The 18,676-nt window shown below is 41.2% G+C and overlaps 5 protein-coding genes across 5 annotated transcripts; 1 reads left to right on the top strand and 4 right to left on the bottom strand. All coding sequences in view use genetic code 12, as the record gives it.

Moving 5' to 3' along the window:
• Positions 1-1,356: 1,356 nt before the first annotated feature.
• Positions 1,357-5,073, bottom strand: RJT20DRAFT_136802 (uncharacterized protein; the record flags this gene model as incomplete). The annotated part of the gene is made up of 1 exon (XM_064918509.1): positions 1,357-5,073. The coding sequence occupies one exon, from the start codon at positions 5,071-5,073 to the stop codon at positions 1,357-1,359; it is 3,717 nt and encodes a 1,238-aa protein (XP_064772535.1).
• Positions 5,074-6,634: 1,561 nt separating this feature from the next.
• On the bottom strand, positions 6,635-9,090 carry YVC1 (Yvc1p). The gene has a single exon (XM_064920847.1). It carries the CDS (start codon positions 8,821-8,823, stop codon positions 6,817-6,819), a length of 2,007 nt encoding a protein of 668 aa, XP_064772534.1. The 5' UTR covers positions 8,824-9,090; the 3' UTR covers positions 6,635-6,816.
• Positions 9,091-9,924: 834 nt separating this feature from the next.
• Positions 9,925-11,623, bottom strand: RJT20DRAFT_58588 (Frag1/DRAM/Sfk1 family-domain-containing protein). Its single transcript, XM_064920846.1, has one exon. It carries the CDS (start codon positions 11,302-11,304, stop codon positions 10,267-10,269), a length of 1,038 nt encoding a protein of 345 aa, XP_064772533.1. The 5' UTR covers positions 11,305-11,623; the 3' UTR covers positions 9,925-10,266.
• Positions 11,624-12,524: 901 nt separating this feature from the next.
• RJT20DRAFT_58585 (checkpoint kinase 1) lies at positions 12,525-14,554 on the bottom strand. The gene has a single exon (XM_064920845.1). The coding sequence runs from the start codon at positions 14,195-14,197 to the stop codon at positions 12,572-12,574; it is 1,626 nt and encodes a 541-aa protein (XP_064772532.1). The 5' UTR covers positions 14,198-14,554; the 3' UTR covers positions 12,525-12,571.
• Positions 14,555-15,979: 1,425 nt separating this feature from the next.
• Positions 15,980-18,637, top strand: RJT20DRAFT_136798 (uncharacterized protein; the record flags this gene model as incomplete). Its single annotated transcript, XM_064918508.1, has 1 exon — positions 15,980-18,637. The coding sequence occupies one exon, from the start codon at positions 15,980-15,982 to the stop codon at positions 18,635-18,637; it is 2,658 nt and encodes an 885-aa protein (XP_064772531.1).
• Between the last annotated feature and the right edge of the window lie 39 nt (positions 18,638-18,676).

The raw sequence follows: 18,676 nt of genomic DNA, 5'->3' as shown, positions 1-18,676 counted from the left end.
GAAGGAGCAGGGTCTACGGTGGTGAGATATATATACATAAAATATACAAGCCATAGAAAATTCTAGGGACACTGATAGAGGGGCTGGAAATTTCCGTGGGCACAAGGTGATCAGGATCTTTTTGAACAGCCATACAAAAAAAAAAACAGGGTTTGACACACAGGCAAGATCTGATACTAAATCCCGAACCTGAGACATTCTACGCACCGCCTAGTACTGATGTTACACCACATTTTGAATTGTTTCATTGCAGGCGTGCCTAATAAATAAGGTTTGAAATGCATTTCCTGGTGGTGAGGTACGCGGAACAATAGGTCATTTGCGGGCTGGTGAACAGGGCTAAGTGTGTAATGAGATAGATAAGGAAAGCCGTGAGAGAAGAATTGAGTGAATAGGTCATAAAATTGACTCGCAAGGGGAGGGGACTGGAGAGACTTGAGAGATTATTGGTCATAGATACAATTTAGTCTACAAGCCTCCCACTGGACTTACAAAATTTAGTGACGTGCGAATCTACAGTACCTGTAGCAACGCTGTAGCAACGAGCTGGTGTCTATGTTGAATCGCGAGACGTCCGACCTTTGTCTTCTTAACCACATAGTTATTGTGCATGAAGCGTAGAGTTAGTTCAAATAGGAGAGAACTATATTTTCGGCTTCGTTTGTTCAAGGAATCTTGTTATTTGTTTTAATATATGGGGAACAAGAATACGTCAAGGCACATACCACCCACTTAAACGATCGGCAACCGAGAGAAAAGACTGTAGGGTGTGTCCACACATTTAGACGTCTCGCTACTGTTGGTTGTTGCGACTCCATTAGATGTAATAAATTTCATGTAATAACTTCAGGTGTGAATTGAAGTTTTCCCTACGATTTTTGCCCTAGAAGAAACAGAATGGAGACTAGCATTTACAGAAGGGGCTGAGACAGAGAACGAATTCCATAAACACTCTCCGTTGTTGTTCTAGACCACAGCCCGTAAATCTTAATCATCGTTAAGCGCGAAAAACTCGCTTGAATGCAAATGCAGTAAAAAATTGTTGCAGCAATATTTTGCATCTGAAATACTGATTTGCATTGCCTATATGGAAGTAACTATTTAGTGGATATATATGTCGTCATTTGGGAGATATGAATGAATACGGGTTGATGAGCCTGATATAATATCCTGAGCCACATTTTATGAATGACGAGGGACACAGAGAAACAAAGTACAGAAATTCAGTCTACAGAAGTTTTTTCCAACAACTCGTTTTTTGTATTAAGTCAAACCAAATAAAACCGAAGAGATATTTTTTTATAACTCTGTAATGATAACGACGACGACTTGAGATAAAGCGACTATAAAACCAACTCAATTCCATAAACCACGGACATTGCCATTATTGAAGTTTGTTGTCGCGGTAGCATCCGGAGCTGTTCCGCTAGCTACGTTACTATTTCCAGTCCACTCCCCAAGACTAGACAAGATAGAAGAGCTACCGAACTGGTTAAGATTAGACAATCCGGTAGACACAGATGGCCCACCAAATCCTGGTGGAGGAGAGGTTCTCAACCCAGTTGCAATACCAGTACCAATGTTATGTGAAAGCAAGGATTGATTGGGAGGAAGTTGCATAGATGGAGGGATTCCCACATTGTTTGGCAGACCAACTTTGACGTGAGTAACAGTTCCAAAATCATCATAGATGAGCTCAAACAGGTACATAGTAGATGTGTTGCATGCTCCCAAGAACTGATTGATCGTCAAGCTATTGTTACCTAATACATTCTTCGTGGTCTGGAACAACTTGATGAAAGGCGCAACGCCAAACTCTAGTTGATTTGATCCTTGTAACATTTGGAATGCGTTATATGTAGCTGCTTGAATTAAGTCATTGTCAATAACAGATGTTGTTTGTAAAGCATTTGGATTCAGTGTTTGGAGTCCAGGTTGAGCAGCCATAGATGGAAGGGAGCTTCCCCATATCGAGGCGTTGGCAGGGTTAGGTTGACTACTCCATATCGAGTTATTCCGAGATGTGGCAGGCTGATTCCACACTCCAGGAGCAGTACCACTTGGTGCTCCTAGCTCGCCGTTGGTCGAACCAAGAGGATTATTCACGTTGATGAGGTTCTCTTTTGTAGTGAAATCGTTGCTAAATGGACTGAAGCCGGCTGCAGGTATCTGAGGTTGAAATATCGCCTGAGCAGATGGCATTGAAGTAGAATTCAATCTTGACTTGCTTGTCCAAGGGGACATAGCATTAGGTACATTGTTGATCGTGCCTGCAAGGGTAGGAGGATTGCTACTTGTGTATAACAAGCTGTTACCCGTGTTAGGAGAAACACTGTTATTTAAAATAGAGCCAGGCAACACTGGAGACAAGGACACTACTGAAGGAATAGGAGGAGTTGGAATGGAAGGTTCCGGGTTGAACTGAATAGGGGCTGCTGTTACAGATGGTAATGGAACGGAAGACCCGCTGAAACTGGTAGGCTTTGCCTGGTAGAGTTGTTCTAACAAGTGATTCTTAGTAGGAGAAGTTGAGGTGATAACAGGAACATTCGATGAGCCATTTATATCTTCATTGTATGGAAGAGATATTGTATTCTCTAAAGTTTGCTGTTTCTCCAACTTACTTTCATATTCTTCCGCTTCTTCCTGCTCTCTCTCCAATTTCAACCTTTCTCGTTCTTCCTCTTTCTGTTTCCTAAGCAATTCCTTCTGTTTCTTTTCTTCTTCCTTCTTTCTACGCTCTTCCTCCACTTTCTTCCTTCTTTCTTCCTTGAGTTTCTTCGCTTCTTCCTCTTTTTTCTGTTGAGCCTCGACCTTCTTCCTGTGCTCTTCCTCTTTCCTCTTAAGATCTTCAATTCTCTTCTTTTTCTCTTCATCACGCCTTAATTTAGCTTCTTCCTTTCTACGTTTCTGGTCTGCCTTTAGTGCCTCTTGCTTTTGTTTCAACTCTTCCTCCTTAGCCTTCTGCTCTTCTTCTTTCCTTTTCCTTTCCTCCTCCTTTGCTACTTGTTGTAACCTCTTCTTCTCCTTTGCTTTTTCTTTCTGCTTTAATTTCTTGAGTTCTCTCTCTTTCTTTGCATTTTCTTCGGCTTCGAGCTCCTCTATGAGTCTCTGAGTCCTATCTTGGGAAAGCTTTTCTTTGTACGCATTTTTAAGACGTTCTTGAAACAATTTGATCACTTGGATGAGGAATAACCGACGAATCTCTTGCATCTTTTCCTCCTCAGAAATCTCAGACTCTGTATCACTGGCACTGTCTTCGCCATCCAAATCATCTTCCTCTTCCTCAAGGTCTTCGTCATCATCGTAATCGTCACCTTCATCTTCTTCCTCGTCATCTTCATCTCCATCCTCGTAGTCGTCATAGTCAATATCTTCATGAGCAACATTGGACAAGGCACCATTAGAACCTTTTTGTTCAGGAATGATAGATTTCTCTTTCTCTGGAACACCATCATCTTCATCTACCCACGCGGCATGTTCCTTTTTGTGAATATTTTCCTTTAGTAAATCTTCTCTGACAGTTCTAGATTCCGAAAGAGATTCCATCATTTCTATAAACGAGTTGCCATCATTCTTCAAGAGATCCTCTGCAAAGCTAGATAACCCTTGAGTCAATTGGTCATTGAACTTACTAGTTATCTGCTGTTGTGAAACTCCCTCTACAGAACCATTGGCAGCAACAGCAGCTCCTGTCTGGGGAGCAGCAAATATCTTGCTGATATTCTTGAGAAACGACAATCCTTTTTCCAATTGGGCTTTGTCTGCTTTATGAAGATCTCTAATTATTTCTCTAAGAGATCCTGCCTTCTGAAGAAGATTTGCTTGATTTAAGTTAGCGACATTGTTGTTTCCATCGTTGGTTCCGTTGTTGTTGTTGAAATCATTAGTTGCATCCTTCAACTTTTCAAAATCGAGATTCTCGAGAGCTTCGAAGAGCTTGGGATCAAGGAGTTTGTGGAAAATCTTTTGTTCGTTGGTAAAATTGGAGTCAACATCAGCTGCATTCACCACATCCTGCACTTCTTGTTCTTCAAGTATTGTTGTCTCGTGTTGTAAAGGTTGTTCTGAAACCGTATCTTCGATGTGCTTCTCTTCGTGTACTTCTTCAATACGTGGTTCTCGCGATGTGCTACTGTTTTCTTCCACAGTGAGACCATTTTCGAGAGTATGAACCTTCTCTAGGTCTTTTTCATCATTCACTTCATTATTTACATTACTTTGAACATTATGTATCTCCTCAATCCGTTCTTCAGCAGGTACATTCCTTTTCAATTTATGCTGTCGCTTCTGGAGCTTATGCTCTTCTTCTAACATGTGAAAGCCTCCGAATAACAAGCCGGGTAAGGCATTTAAATCCTTGATATCACGAATCTCATGTATGAAGTCTATTATATCATCGAAGCGATTGTCGTAGATGTTCTCCAATTCGTCTTCTATTATAGTACTTCTCCTTCCACAGTACTTGCATGCACAGTTGCTGGGATTACTATTGATATTGGTATTACTATGGACATTGGTGTTATTGTGACTTTGCTGGTTATTACTGTTTCCATTGGAGTGGTTATGAAATGATTGGTTGTTTGCTCTGGTTTCATTCTTGAAAATCTCCATTATCAGCTTTTTATCTATCTTCACCAACTCCATCTTCAGTGGCTCATCCAACGATTCCCAAAATGACTTGAGGTTTTCTTGTTCTTCTATTGAAGCACTGTCCCATATATTTGTGCTATGGTGGTGATGCTTAATATCATGAGATTCTTCTGAGTACTCGTCATCAAGACTTTCAACTATAACATCGCCATTTGGCGCCTGTTTGATCACCCTGGAAGTAGGATAATCGTCATCGGGATTATTTAGCGTTGCATGAAGCAGAGAAGGTGATGGTTTAGACTTCGGTTTGCTCTTCTTCTTCTTTTTCTTTTTAGAGCTTGACACAGCTGGAGTCGGCGTGGAATTCGAGGGCATAGGGGAAGTTATGGCGTCATCGCCTATGTTCTTCTGGCCATAATCAAAGTGGATATCTTCTCCGAGCCGAAATCGAGAGTCGACTGACGGTTCTGGTATGGACATGATGAGATTGGCGATGTGATTGTGAATAAAATGGAGTCTGGGTCGGGTGGGCTTTTCGCTGTGGGTACGAATGAATGAGATTGGAATGGATATTTACTGGGATCGGTGTTTCGTGAATGTGGAAACCGCTGGTATTTCTTTCGATTTTTGTATTTGTTTGACCTCCTCTGATTACAGACAATGGCTGCTTTCAATGCTACAGAGTAGAGGGTTCTGGCGGGTTTTCTCCAGTTGTTATAACTACGATCCGCGACGGTGTATGGTAGGATGACAACACTGGGACCGGATTCGGTGGTGGGAGGTAGGGATCTACTTTTGGACGATGGTGGTGGAACCGATGAATGGTGTGCTTCAATCAAATAAAACAAAAATTATCATTTCCTCACCATTTACTTGTTTAGCGGTGATTTCTACTTTTCTGTCGCTCTCGTTCTCTCACTGTCACTTTGTGAGAAGACTGAGACTGTAACATTATTTGTTAGTCGAGAGACAAAAAGAGAGAGTGAGAGAGTGAGAGAGAGTGTGTGAGAGAGCGCAGTACTAAAAATTTTTTCGGAGAGGTCCTACACAGAGAGATACGAGAATGAGAGAGTTGAGTGGGAGATGGGAGATGGGTAATGGGTGAGACTATTGTACGGGGAATGTAATGGAAGAGTGAGGGAGAGAGAGAGAGTAAGAGAGAAAGAAAGCAGTGACTAAGATAGTCGTTAGAGAGCTAGAGAGAAATGCAATGAGCGAGACAGATATCAATGAGAAATCAATGAGTGAGACAGTGAGAGGTGAGAGTTTTGTTTCAAATTTGTGTTGTGTGTGGGGGTGGTTATGGAGACTTTGAATGTGGTAATGGTGGATCTACCGTTGAATAAATGGTTATTAAATAGGTATGATAGGTATATGCTTGCGTTCATTTGTATGATATGATATTTGAGGAATACCACAATAAGAAATTCATAACCACTAAAGAAACTATCTACTTCCTGTAATTCGTGTTGATTTGAATATAGCACTCTCTGCTTTTGTCTCTGTGTTGTTGTCTTCTACTGGAGACGGGAATTTTCTTCGCCGGCACCAAAAACTTGCAGCCAATAGCCTGTTTTCTCCATAGAACACCATGGAAAATGAACAAAGGCCGAGAAAGTTGTCCCAAGAAAAGTACTCAAAAACGATGAAAATTTGGAAATTTTCCAAACTTATCACCTTCACTACACTATATACTGCCAGGTATACTTTCTTTAAAGGCACGAAGCAACTTCAATTATACCTTTTTCATGGACTTCTATATCGTTTATGGACGGTTTCGTAGCCCGAAGATGTGCATTGATGCATTTTTCGGAAGATAACCGAGATCGAAATTGTGTACAGGATACCGAGTTTTTGCATCCTTCGGTAGAGTTAGGTGAAGATGATGGTATTTCATTTAAAGTAAGATACATCTCAGCAAGAGACTTCGCTAGAGTGAATTGGAGTCTTTTATCGGAGCCATAATTTTAAAGAGTATCCTTTCATTTGTTCAATGATAAGATTTCGTAATTAACCTAACCTGGTACAAGCCCTACTAGATCTACAGAATTTGTTAGTGTTATTATTATCTCGATGTATACATTTTTGAATACCTAACATTAGGCCGGCTCAACATGCCAGAGAAATGATGTCGTAGCAATTAGAAAACCAAACAAAAAGTTAAAAATATTGTTTTCACAAGGTGATGAAGGAAATGTCCTTTTATGAACCAAATCTTCTTCATCATGTGGAATCAGCTCCGCTCTCAGCACCATTCAACCTTTTCTTCAACTCTTGGTTTTCAGTCACAACTGATTCAACCAAGGCTGTCAATTTGTCAATCTTTTGGTATAACTCGTAGAACTCCCATTTAATACCAATTTTGTTGGCATCTTCGACTGGCTTGACAACCTTATCGATATCGGCCTCAAACTGGTGGATATCAATTCTGAACTCAGGATCCTGGTTCTCACCATCTCTCTGATCTCTCAAGTCACGAGCAACTTCAACGTTTCTCTCCTGAATACCTTCCCATCCACTACTGGATTCAACATCATAACCATCCGTCAAATCCCACTCGGTATTCAACTCGTTGGCATCGTCCGCTAATCCCTTGTATCTGTTGTATTGGATTCTTCTAGCATTAGACAACTCGTCCATGGTAATGTAGACCAAGAATGGCGAGTAGAAGACTAACATAACATAGTAGTTGAGGGATCTAAATGCATTCTTACTCAAAACCCAGCCAAATGGTAAAATTGCAAACTCAAGTAAGTTGAATGGTGGAACATAAAGGTTTTCATCTGGAGCTCTGATGTATCTCAATGTTTTCTGTGCTACCAAAGCGAAGTATTCGTCATTGGCATTTTCCACAATGGCTGCGTAAGCAGTAGAATACAAAGCAATCAAGATATTCATCAAGATAACAGTCAATACGAATGTGTAGACGTAATAAAGTACTGAAGCATATGGTGGAACCAACATTCCCATATCATCAAAACTGGACTCACCAACAACAGCTTGGATCAAGGAGATGAAGATACGCCTCGTTGCCTCACTCTTACCATCAGAAGCGTCCAAACCAAGGAAACCTTGCAAGAAACCAACAATGACGACAAAAAGCAAGACGAAGAAGAGAATAGACTCCTTCATCATGGTCTTGATAACCACAATCATTGCACCAACGAATTTCTGGGCATCTAAGTACAACAAAAGTCTGGACCACATGAATGGAGCAGCACATGAAAGAATACGGAAGGAAATTTCGTCATATCTGTCCTTAAGAACGTCGCCTGAAGAATTCAAACTGGCCAATCTGAACCCAATGCTGAACATGATGATCGTGTACATGGTATCGTTGAAAACATTCCAGAAGCCCAAGTAGTGGTATCCAACGTGGTAAAACTTGACTATTTCGTCAACTACGGAACCAAGAGTAAAGATGTAAAACAAAACCTCGAATATGTCAATTGCCTGGGTAGTGATTTGGTGGCCATTCAAGATGATGGAAAAGAGGATCAAGTAGAAGACGGAGAAGAAAATCTCCAATGTGTTCTGGTATAATGGCGTCTTGATTCTGTTTGGGTCGAAGTGTACTCTCACAGAGTGGGATGAAACACCCTTGTACAAAACATAAGAGTGTGGGTCAGTTGATGATTGAACAATCCAACCTCTCCAGAGCCATTTGACACAACGTTGGTAACCAGAAGAACCGATAACTATCGTGGAATGCATATCGACGGCCAATTCCAAAGCACTGACTGGGGTAGAGTCAACACCGTTTAAGTTGATGGAGTATCTGTGACACAACATGCCGAGGAATAAGTATTCATCATCAGTTTCCTTCTCGATGAGGGTAGCAGCCAATGTCTGAGAAGCAACCGCTCTAAGGGTATACAAGGCATTGTCAGTCAATTCGAATTCCGATTGCTGCCAGTACCAGTCACATACCTTCAACAAACAGAAAATGAGAGCAGCACGGTATCTGGCAGAGCTGGTATCCTTTTTACCGTCACCCTTACCACCAGCAGCACGGTAAACCAAGTCAACGACATTGGAATTAAGAATTGGCGAGCCTTGACGCGTAACTTCACTCTCATCGAAGACGATTGGGATGACTTTGTCAATTAACTTCTTCAAGTTCAAGCAGATACGAAGTGTTTGTCTGGGGTTGGGACAGAAAGTGTCTGAGAAAAGGGGAGCTTCTGACTGGAAGAGAGGAGCATCTTCCAAATCTGCTGTAGAGGACATTGTGCAATTGCTTATTTGTGGAGACTTCTTGCGATGGGGTAATCAGTGGGCTGGACTGAGACTAAGAAGGGAACAGCACGAGCAAAGGGCCACAACACTAACAGTAACGAGTTACAAAGCAAGAAGGATTTCGGAAAGTCTACAGTCTCTAGTTATAAAACGAACCAACACGAAAACAAAACTACGGAAAAAACAACCTACATTTATGTAAATTATCATAATACAATGAACACAACAATAATACGCCGACTCCTCCTTTCTTAGTATTAGCCAATCCATTGCATTCCTTCGCTAGACAGCGACATACATGACGAGATGTTAAAAATTATTCACGATGCGGCATTGGAAATTTCAGGATGGACATAGTGAAGACTAATTATTTGCTATTGTGAGGTGGGACGTGGAGAGGTTCCAAAGAGGGCTGAAAAATGGAGGGTTATTTACGGTGGTGGGGAGGTGAAGAAAAAGAGAGACGGTTGTGGAGACGATTCTGGTAAGTTTTCAGGAGAAATGTAACCATGGAGTTAGCCATATATGAATGTATCATGTAAACAAGTTCGTCTTTTGCCTGGGTGTTTTGTAGTTATCTGCTACTGCAACTTGTTAAAAGACTTACTTATTGGTTCTCGTTTCTATTCCTGTGCCAATTCCTGTTCCTGTTCCTGTTCCTGTTCCTGGCCTCATTGTGTTCAAATTCATCTCCCCGTCCTTAAAAATCCGATTTTGTCGGCGTTGAACCTCAGCACTGCCTGCTCATAAAAAAAGATCCTGCCAAAATGTAATTTCCAATGACCCACGAGTCACAATTTCTGTCTCGAATTCAGGGTTAGTACATCCAAAAATGAGCTATAACAGGCTCTAATACGAAACATCTACTGCCATAGGATGGCTCACCAGATCCCTAACACCATTTGGATGTCTCCTGATTCGGGGAACGTTGCTAATTCATGAATTTCAATTATGTGTGCTTCCCCTTACGGAATTTGGTCTCGTGCGAAAAAAGCCCCCACCATTTACGATGAGGTGAAATCTGCGATAATAAAATATCTGTCCAGCAATTATGCGGGATGAGCCTTATATTGTACCTTATATTGTGGAGGGGAAGAGAATACTGGAATAGAAAACTAATTGAAATAGAATGGTATATGGGGTTCTAATAGGGTATATGAAATGTAATGTCACTTGCAATTTATACTTGGTACTTGGCACTTGGCGAGTACGGTTAGGCTAGTGAATGAAATAATAAGATCTGAATAACGGGATAGATAATGGACAGTGGAAGCATTGGCCGCGATGTGCACTTCGTGAGACATACATATATTTGACCTGCCATAGGAATTCATTGAGTTGCCTCAACATGGTAGCGTGAAAACCGGTTCTCACTACGTAATGACAATTTAGTTCTGTAGTCTTACAAGATGGAGGAGGAGAGGGCAGTAGGATCTAATACACGAAAGGGTTCTGACGAGAAGGTCCCCTAGGAGAACTCTCCTGTGAAGAAGAACCATTGTACTCGATAGTAAATTCAGTCTCGAGTGGAGCGACAGTGGTGTAGTCATCTTCCATCTTCTTTTCTAAGTCCACTTCAATCGATTCGATATCCTCGCTCAAGCGTCTGCCAACAAAAGTTTGGTTCTTACCGGTAATGCTCTTTGTAGTCAATTTCTTCTTGATTTGTTGGAGTTTACTTTCCTTGACTTCAACCTCGCCATTGGATTTGTTTCTCAATGCTCTTAATTCTGTCAATGGGTATAAGTCATAAGTCCAGAAAGCCAACAACAAACCATACCAGAGGTGGAAAATCCATTCGAAAATTGCAGATACGGTTTGGTTATTTTTGATGTAGAAGACACAAGTTGTAACAGCCAATCCGATAGTAACGAATAGCCATACTATCTTGATAATAAAGGAGATGGTAAATTTGTTCCATCTGTCACCATTAACGTATCTTCTGTAGTATTGCCCCATGATGTAGTAGTTGGTGAAATTCAAGGCCAACGAGACCATGATTAAAATACCGAAGGTAGCAAGAAGTATGGCATAATGTGACTCCTTTCTCTTGTGTTTGTGAATAAAAACTGCACCAACAACAGCTTGTGCAATGAAGAATAACTGGGCAATAATACCAAAGAAAATGGATGCAAATGCCAATCTTTTTTGAACGTCTGGCTTAATGAATTTAATCAATTTACCAATTTTGCGATGGTAAAACTCCATGTAAATCGATACACAGAAGACTATAGCATGGATCACAACAAATGTGATGAAAAATGCTGGTTCAAGAATGACACCAATTCTTTCCATTGGAATTGGAGTGGAAGTTTCATCGTACTTTGGGTATGATTTAGAACCGTGGCTTACCCAGGAGCCAATCAACCCCAAGCACATTGCATACCAACATACCAAGCCGAATAAAGGAACGAGATAGAACCTGTTGAATTTAGATGTTGCCGTACTAATAGCATCACTGACCCAAACCATTTTGCAATAATATACTAACTGAGAAATATGTAGAGTAACAAATTTGCTACTTGCATTTTTGGATGAAGAGCATCCTTAATCATTTAAGTACCAAGTGCTGTCCATTTTCACACGTCATGGCTATGATCTAATCATATGTGAATCATAAATAAAACATAAGTTCATTGTCTGCTAATCCAATGCTACCACCGATTGTGAGCTGCATATTTAAATATACATATATGCAACAATTCATTTAACTTCTTTCAGAATTATTCACTTTTCGATCCTAAGAGTTCATTGTGAAATGAAATTACGAAACTACAGAGACAATAGCTATTCCTTTCCTTTTCTTTGATCTAAACGTCTTCAATAGCTCCTACACTTAAAATTGAAGATCAACAATGAAGGAGTTCCAATAAGATTTGCTGCGAAGATGTTTGTTTTTTTCCAATCATTTTTCCCGTTTGGGCAAATGATGCATTGTTCCTTCAGCAATAGGACTGATAGACTTCATATAGATTGATCCACTTTTGCAAGGGACCATGAACTGTAAGGAGTATTCCATCATATGATCCTATAATGAAATAGGTACGATGTAAGGTCTATTCCTAATTATACTCTTCGCTTGATACGCGTCACTTGAGTAAGGCCGTAGATATATTCAAATAAGCTGCCTCAAGCATCATAAGTGCTTTCAAGAAAGTATATTAACAAAGCCATCGGCAAGATTCCCTTCTCCATCAGACAATTTGCAACTGACCAAGGATACATTTCTATTGTTCCATAGGGCTCGTTGATGAGCATGTGCGTTGATGGAAGGCAATTACGGCCGCTGCAGGTGTTATGCAAAGATCAAAGTCACTCACGACCCTTGGGAAACTTGGCAGAAACAAAGGTCTATTCCTGTCTGTGCTTTGTTTTATTTGTATGCCTTATGCCTATTGTACATCATCAAAGAAGGAGGACCACGTCTATTGTGCTGCGAAAAACTATCCAAAAAATACACGCGTCTAATTAACATTCTAAATTAGGATAAATGTTGATGCGAAGCGACTAAGATAAAGAGCGTACATGACTAATGAAAGGTGATGGAAATAGACGTTGTTACAGTTTCAGCCATCATATACGTGGATTTGAGCTACTGGCTGAATAGCTAGCAAGGAGTTGGCTTCAAAAAATACAACGTGGTGACCATTTGAAAACCTTGCATGGACTCTGCATATGTCAATTATCTACTTTGGTAATAAGCTTCTGTCATTTTTATATTTTATAAATTACCCATGCACTACTCTATATAAACCGCATCCCTTGACAAAATTGTCACTTTCTTAAAAAACCGCCTCCACTCTAGTGGATCCCCCTTCGTCTTGATAAACTCGACCTTCTGTAAAGAGAGCCTCGGATCGCACTGCTGGATTTTTATGTACCCTTTAAGTGGCATCTTCGATTTCTCCCCCAAGACGTTAATATTAATGCAAATTGCTTTAAGCTCGAGCAACTCCTCTAAAGACCAGTGGTCTAAACTTTGAGATGTCGAGACTCCGATTCTATGAAGAGAAACCCGTAATATAGGCAAAAGAGATTCCAAAGGTAATACCGAGTAGAACTTCGTTAGTCTCTCTGCTCTTGTGAAGGGCAACCTCTTGAACTCGGCTATACCTCTTTGCGTGTTGGACAATTGAGACAAACGCAACTGAGGCGTATTAATGAATTGTAATACGCAAGGATCCTTTGACACAATCGCGAGTATTCGCTCATGTTCGTCTTCGATATCATATGAAGGAAGATTGTTTTGATGAAATAACGCTTGGTCTTGCGTGGCTGGACCCTTCGCGAAGTCGTCGTCTGATACCAATACAGCAATATCTTGGATGGGCTGGGAGCTGCTGATGAAACGTTTTTTATGTTTCAAATTTAGCTGCATATAGTTTTCGCCTTCTGAAACCGTTGCTTGGATATCTTCATCTGATAAACCAACTTGCAAGTTTGACATAAGCCTTTCTCCAAGCATTTCGGGGTCATTACACTGGCTGTTTTTATCCATGAGTATATTGTCGTGGTTAACCCAAGGATGTAATCGAATCTGCTCCATGGAAATTCTCTGGGTAGCGTCGGGTTTAAGGATAGATCTTAAAAGCACTTTAGCTGTTGTATTGAACTTATTCCAGGGTGTCTCCATAAGCTTTCCGTTGTAGTCAACGTATTTAGTGTAATCCGGATCAATTCCATAGCTTGGTTCCTGCCAGGCTAGTTGTCCAGATAGTAAAATTATAAGTACAATTCCACATGCCCATATATCTATTTTGGACGCGTCATATCCCAGTTCTTCAATGATCTCTGGAGCCATATAAGGTGGCGAACCGCACTTCTCATGAGACAATCGTTTCTCACTGTTCTTCCTTTTATAGACTGTAGCCAAGCCGAAGTCGGCTAGTTTCAAGTTTCCCTCACAATCAATTAGAATGTTCTCAGGCTTAATATCTCTATGAGCGACACCCTTTTGGTGGATATAGTCTACCGCGTTTATCAATTGTTTAAAATAGAAATGGGCCAATTCGTCATCGATTCCAACCTCTGGTTCGATCTTGTCAAAAAGATCGCCACACTCAGCCATCTCCATGACAATGTAGATCCATGTGTTATCGGTTCCAAACAGATGAAGTCCGATGATGTTGGGATGGCCGGAGCATTCTTTGTGGATCTGAAGTTCTAATCCGATTCTTGAATCGGAAATGCCTTTTGCATTAGATATCTGACGATGTATATATTTTATAGCAACAAGGCGCAGAGGATCTTTGCGAAGGTGGCCTGCTTTCACCACAGCAAAGCTTCCTTGGCCAATAGTATCACCTAAGATGATATTTCGGAGCTTTGGTAACACATCCAACTGTGATAGGCTTTGAGATGTCATTTGGAGCAAGTACAGCTTCAAATGATACCCAAGACGCGACTGCAATTCAAATATTCAACTGACACTAGCTACACTTTCTTAGGCCATTTAAGCCTATCTATTGCCCTCGTCTACAAGATCAGATCCAATAAAGAAAGAGTGCCTAATCGTTGCTATACTACGTATTTGGGACTGTTGACGATTTGGGCAACGGACGACCCGAACCGTATTTCCCTTTTGGGAAAAGTGTACCTTTTGTAAGAGCCGAGAAGCATGAGAAGAAGCCTGCGAGACCTAGGGTCCCTTTGGGTGGCACAATAATTAGGTAATAATAGCCGTGGCGGTTGTTGTTTGGCAGATTTTTTAGGGATCACATAGAAGTAGTATGAGACCGAATGGCTGTGCGTAAATGTAGTAGTAGTGTAGTCATGGTGATCTGTAGTAGGCTTCATAGGCGTGGTGGATTATGGCCCTATGATGGCTATATGCACTTGGGATGCGAAGTAATATCTAAAGGGAAAATTGGGGAGGAATCCGGATCCAAATTAGTACGATTACGGGTCACAAGTTAAGGTTTAGGCTACTATGGGTGTGTGAGACAGTTTCGTGTACGGCATTGAGCCCTGTCCTCGCTTCGAAGTGTCTTCTAAAGTCACCACCGGAGGGGACCATAATGAGACCACCACCGTTGAGTTCTAGACAGAAAAGGTGTACATAATAAAAACCAAGATATCGCATGCATTATAGCATAAATGTGCTTAAGAATACAGATTCCGAACGATTCTCGAATCAAAAAGCCATTAGGTTTCCACTACCTCATCATTTGATGAATTTTCAACGGACATTTCGATCCTTGGTTTTTTCCAAATCATATAGCCTGACTCTCCAACTCGCCCTCTGTTCTTGTATACCCACCTCCCTACTGACTTTAGCTTTTTAGAGCCCAATATCCCTCCGTTTGCCTTATGTTCCGTGTCCTTTCCGTTCCTGTGCGTTTTTTCTCGCCCGCTTCTCTTGCATGGAATGTACGAAACTCCCCTTTTTAACTTGTGTGTTAGCCATAGTAGTAATTAAATTATTATTATTATTGTTCATGTTGAATAATAAACGCACAGTCGACTCATCTCGAAACATTACGGATTTCGGTATGTGTGGACAATGTCGGTTATAACTGTGACGTTGGCTTTTAACTCTATTTATTGTTTGTAGTGATAGTAGCATTGGCAGTAATAGAAAGCACCAGTCCCATTGTTTCAACGAGCAGCAGTAGCAGTTTCTCCTTGGCAGTCGTATTTTCTATCTCTATCCGTTTCTAAATCGCTCCTCCCTCTACCCCCATCGCTGGTGCCCCTTTCGCCCAGCCTCTACCCCCATTTTTCACTCTCTCAGTCACCCAGTTTCAGTTGGTGCTGGCTCTCACAGTGTGATCTTCGGTTTGGAATTTGCAGGACATTTCCTACTAATATTAATTATTATTATTAATATTATTTTATTTCTCAATGGCTTATGCTTATGCTTGTGCTAATATTATTATTGTTACTACATGTACGTTTGAGGCAGCACAGTTAAGCTGCAGTTGATAAGATCGCCTCAGACTTCTGTCAGTGGTTGGTACAACGAGATCGGGTAATATATATATTGTTATATGTATTTGAATGTCTTCTGTGACATATCCAAGATCTAGTCTATTGTCGTCGTTGTCGTCTTTACATACCTCTCGTCGTGTGTGAGTACGGTGCATAGAAATCTGCCCAAGGTGGTCGTCTCATCCTGTTGTACTGTAGCCATTGACTTTGTTCCCCAATGAGAACCGGCCGGCCTGCCACCAGAAAGCCCGTAGCGTCAGCAAATTCCAAGGAAGATGATCTAGTGACAACCATCGACTCGTACATAGAAAATTCCACCAGTAATAGTCGTTATCGGGATGCAAACCCCAATTTACAGCCCATAGATGGTGGTGCTCCACCAAGACTCCGCTCGCCAATCCGTCTAAGCTCAGCTGGTGAGAAGCCTGTTCTACGCCGACATCAACCACCCATAAGTCCCCAGCCAAACCGCTATTTCAATACTGGTTCTGATGAAAGGTTGCCCAGTCCCTCCATAGACTTATCGGAGGGAGACTCTCCGGAGAAAGACTTACCACTGGAACCGTTTGAACTCGAAGGTGATCCAGAATTACCCCAAGACCCATCTCCTCAACATAGGCGACCCTCACATCAGAAATCAAGCCAGCGCATACAGCATCCACAGCAACAACTAAGGCAGCAATTGGAATTGGAACAGTTGAAACAGCAGCAATACAAACAAAAATTGGAAGAACAAGAACAACAGAGAAGATTACAGAAACAACAACAGAATCTACAAAGTCGTCAGCTGCTTCCTGCTTTCCAGCCTCCTTCATTGCCGCAGACATCACAACAGTCTCCCTTATTTAACCTACCACCACTGCCTCAACTTCCTTCTCTTCCTCAGGATCTTCCTCAGGATCTGCTTCAGCTGCTGGAAGAGACACTGGATTCTCCACTGCTCCCTCCTCTTCCAAATGATCGCTTAGAGTCACCACAGTTACCTCCCCTTCCTACAGACCAAGTGATCGAGAAATCGCCGGAATTGCCTTCATTGCCAAACGAACAATTGCACTCTGAATCGCCCCAATTGCCTCCATTGCCTAGAGAACTCCTCCCAATACAAGTTCCTGCCAATAAAGAACTACCAGAAACACAGAAGCAACCACCGCAAAGAGATATCAACGGCACACAGTCTCTGAAACCGCTCCCCGCCCAGAATGGACACTCTACTCATCAGAAGACTAAAGAGAAGCCACCAAAGCAACAGCCTCAAGTTAAAGCGCAGTTTAGAGCGACTAATCTTCCTCCACTCCCATTTCAGTTACCGCCCACACTTTCAAAACCTCCTAGTCTAGCTACACCACCTCTTCCAAGCTTAGTCACTCCTCCACTTCAAACAAGAGCAACCTTTGACAGTGAAACACCAGAGCCTCTTGTAACTCCAGCTACCGCTCCAGCAAAACTAGATGTAACCCCATCCAGTGCAACTAGATTGAAGCTGAAATTCAAGCGTTTATCTCTTGGTAAAGAGAGCTTTCAATTCGATAAGTCTGATAAGGCAGAAAACGGCCAATTACAGAAATCACCCAGATTCAACTGGAATAATTCAAAGAGTAAGTTGTCGCTATTATCACCAGCTGCTTCTGTTTCAAAAGCGTCTTCTAACATTTATGCTGTAGGGTCGAGTCCTTCGTCAATTAAGACGTCCGAAACTAGTTTTACTGAAGAGTCATTGAAGAGTATGACAATACATCCTTCAGAAACGCCTTTCTGGAAATACCACATTCTTAAGTTTGGTAAGGATCTTTATTTAACTACAAATCCAGGTTTGAAGCATATATACTGTAGAAATGGACCCGGTTATTATGTGGAAGTGATGAGTCCTCATAAAACGCCAGATGTTGAACATGGGTTTACCTTGATCTTTAAGGATATCGAGAGTTGCGAGCTCGAAAACGTGGAATCGATACCTCCTATTATGACTATTACCAAAAAGTCCCAAACTGAAGGTGGCTATTTCACAATCTCTCTTCCACGTCTGAGTGTCTTAACAAAAGGATTCATAAAGTATCTTGATAGCCAATCGAATACCAAGAGTCTTATATTCAATGGGTTGGCTCTCCACAAGAATATCAACCATTCATATATCCCTACTGAAATTGACGCTTCAGTAGACCTCAAATTACTGAACTACGAATTTAAGGATTTTAACAACATGAAATGGAATATAGGCTCTATTCCCAGGCTTAAATTAAGGACCTTGGATAGAATAAAGTCGAAGTTTGTGAATGTCAACGGAACAATCTCAGAAAATCCGTCTGACGACCCTAATGACGATTCATTGAAATTAGTTGGAAAGAAAAACATATATTTCCATCAGAACTACGTAGATATTGACGATGAAGTTGATCATCGAGGATGGCAAGGTTCACCTGTGTTACCGTACAAAGAGAAATCAAATGATCCAAAGAAAATTTATCTTGAAACGTCTAATTCAGCATTCCCGCCGGTTGTGGCAATGTTTAGACCAAATGAATCTAGAGCCAAAAGAAAGATCATAAAGTCTTTCAAGCAGAGTAAAAGTAAGTTCCAACAGCATATATTGCAACAGAAGCAACTTTATGAAAAGAATGGAGTAGAATATGACAAGGTGATTAAAGGAAACTCCTTGGAAAAGGACTTAGGAATAGGAGCTGAAATTTCCAGCTACTTTAGAGGTGAAGACGGCTTATATTACCTGAGAAATCCTACCGACGACCTCCCAGACGATAATAAATTGGGATGGTTGACGGTTTATGAGGACAAGATGCTCTTTTGCAATAGTGGCATGTTTGACATTGTACTTGGACTCACGTTAGCTATAGGTTACGAAAGTACTTTGCAAGATCGCTAAAAGTAAATTACCACAGCCGCAACTCACTTAAGCGGCAAT

Source organism: Scheffersomyces xylosifermentans (assembly GCF_036884685.1).
Source record: "Scheffersomyces xylosifermentans strain CBS 12540 chromosome Unknown RJT20scaffold_7, whole genome shotgun sequence".
NCBI lineage: Eukaryota > Fungi > Ascomycota > Pichiomycetes > Serinales > Debaryomycetaceae > Scheffersomyces > Scheffersomyces xylosifermentans.
This window is presented reverse-complemented; position numbering and strand designations above follow the sequence as displayed.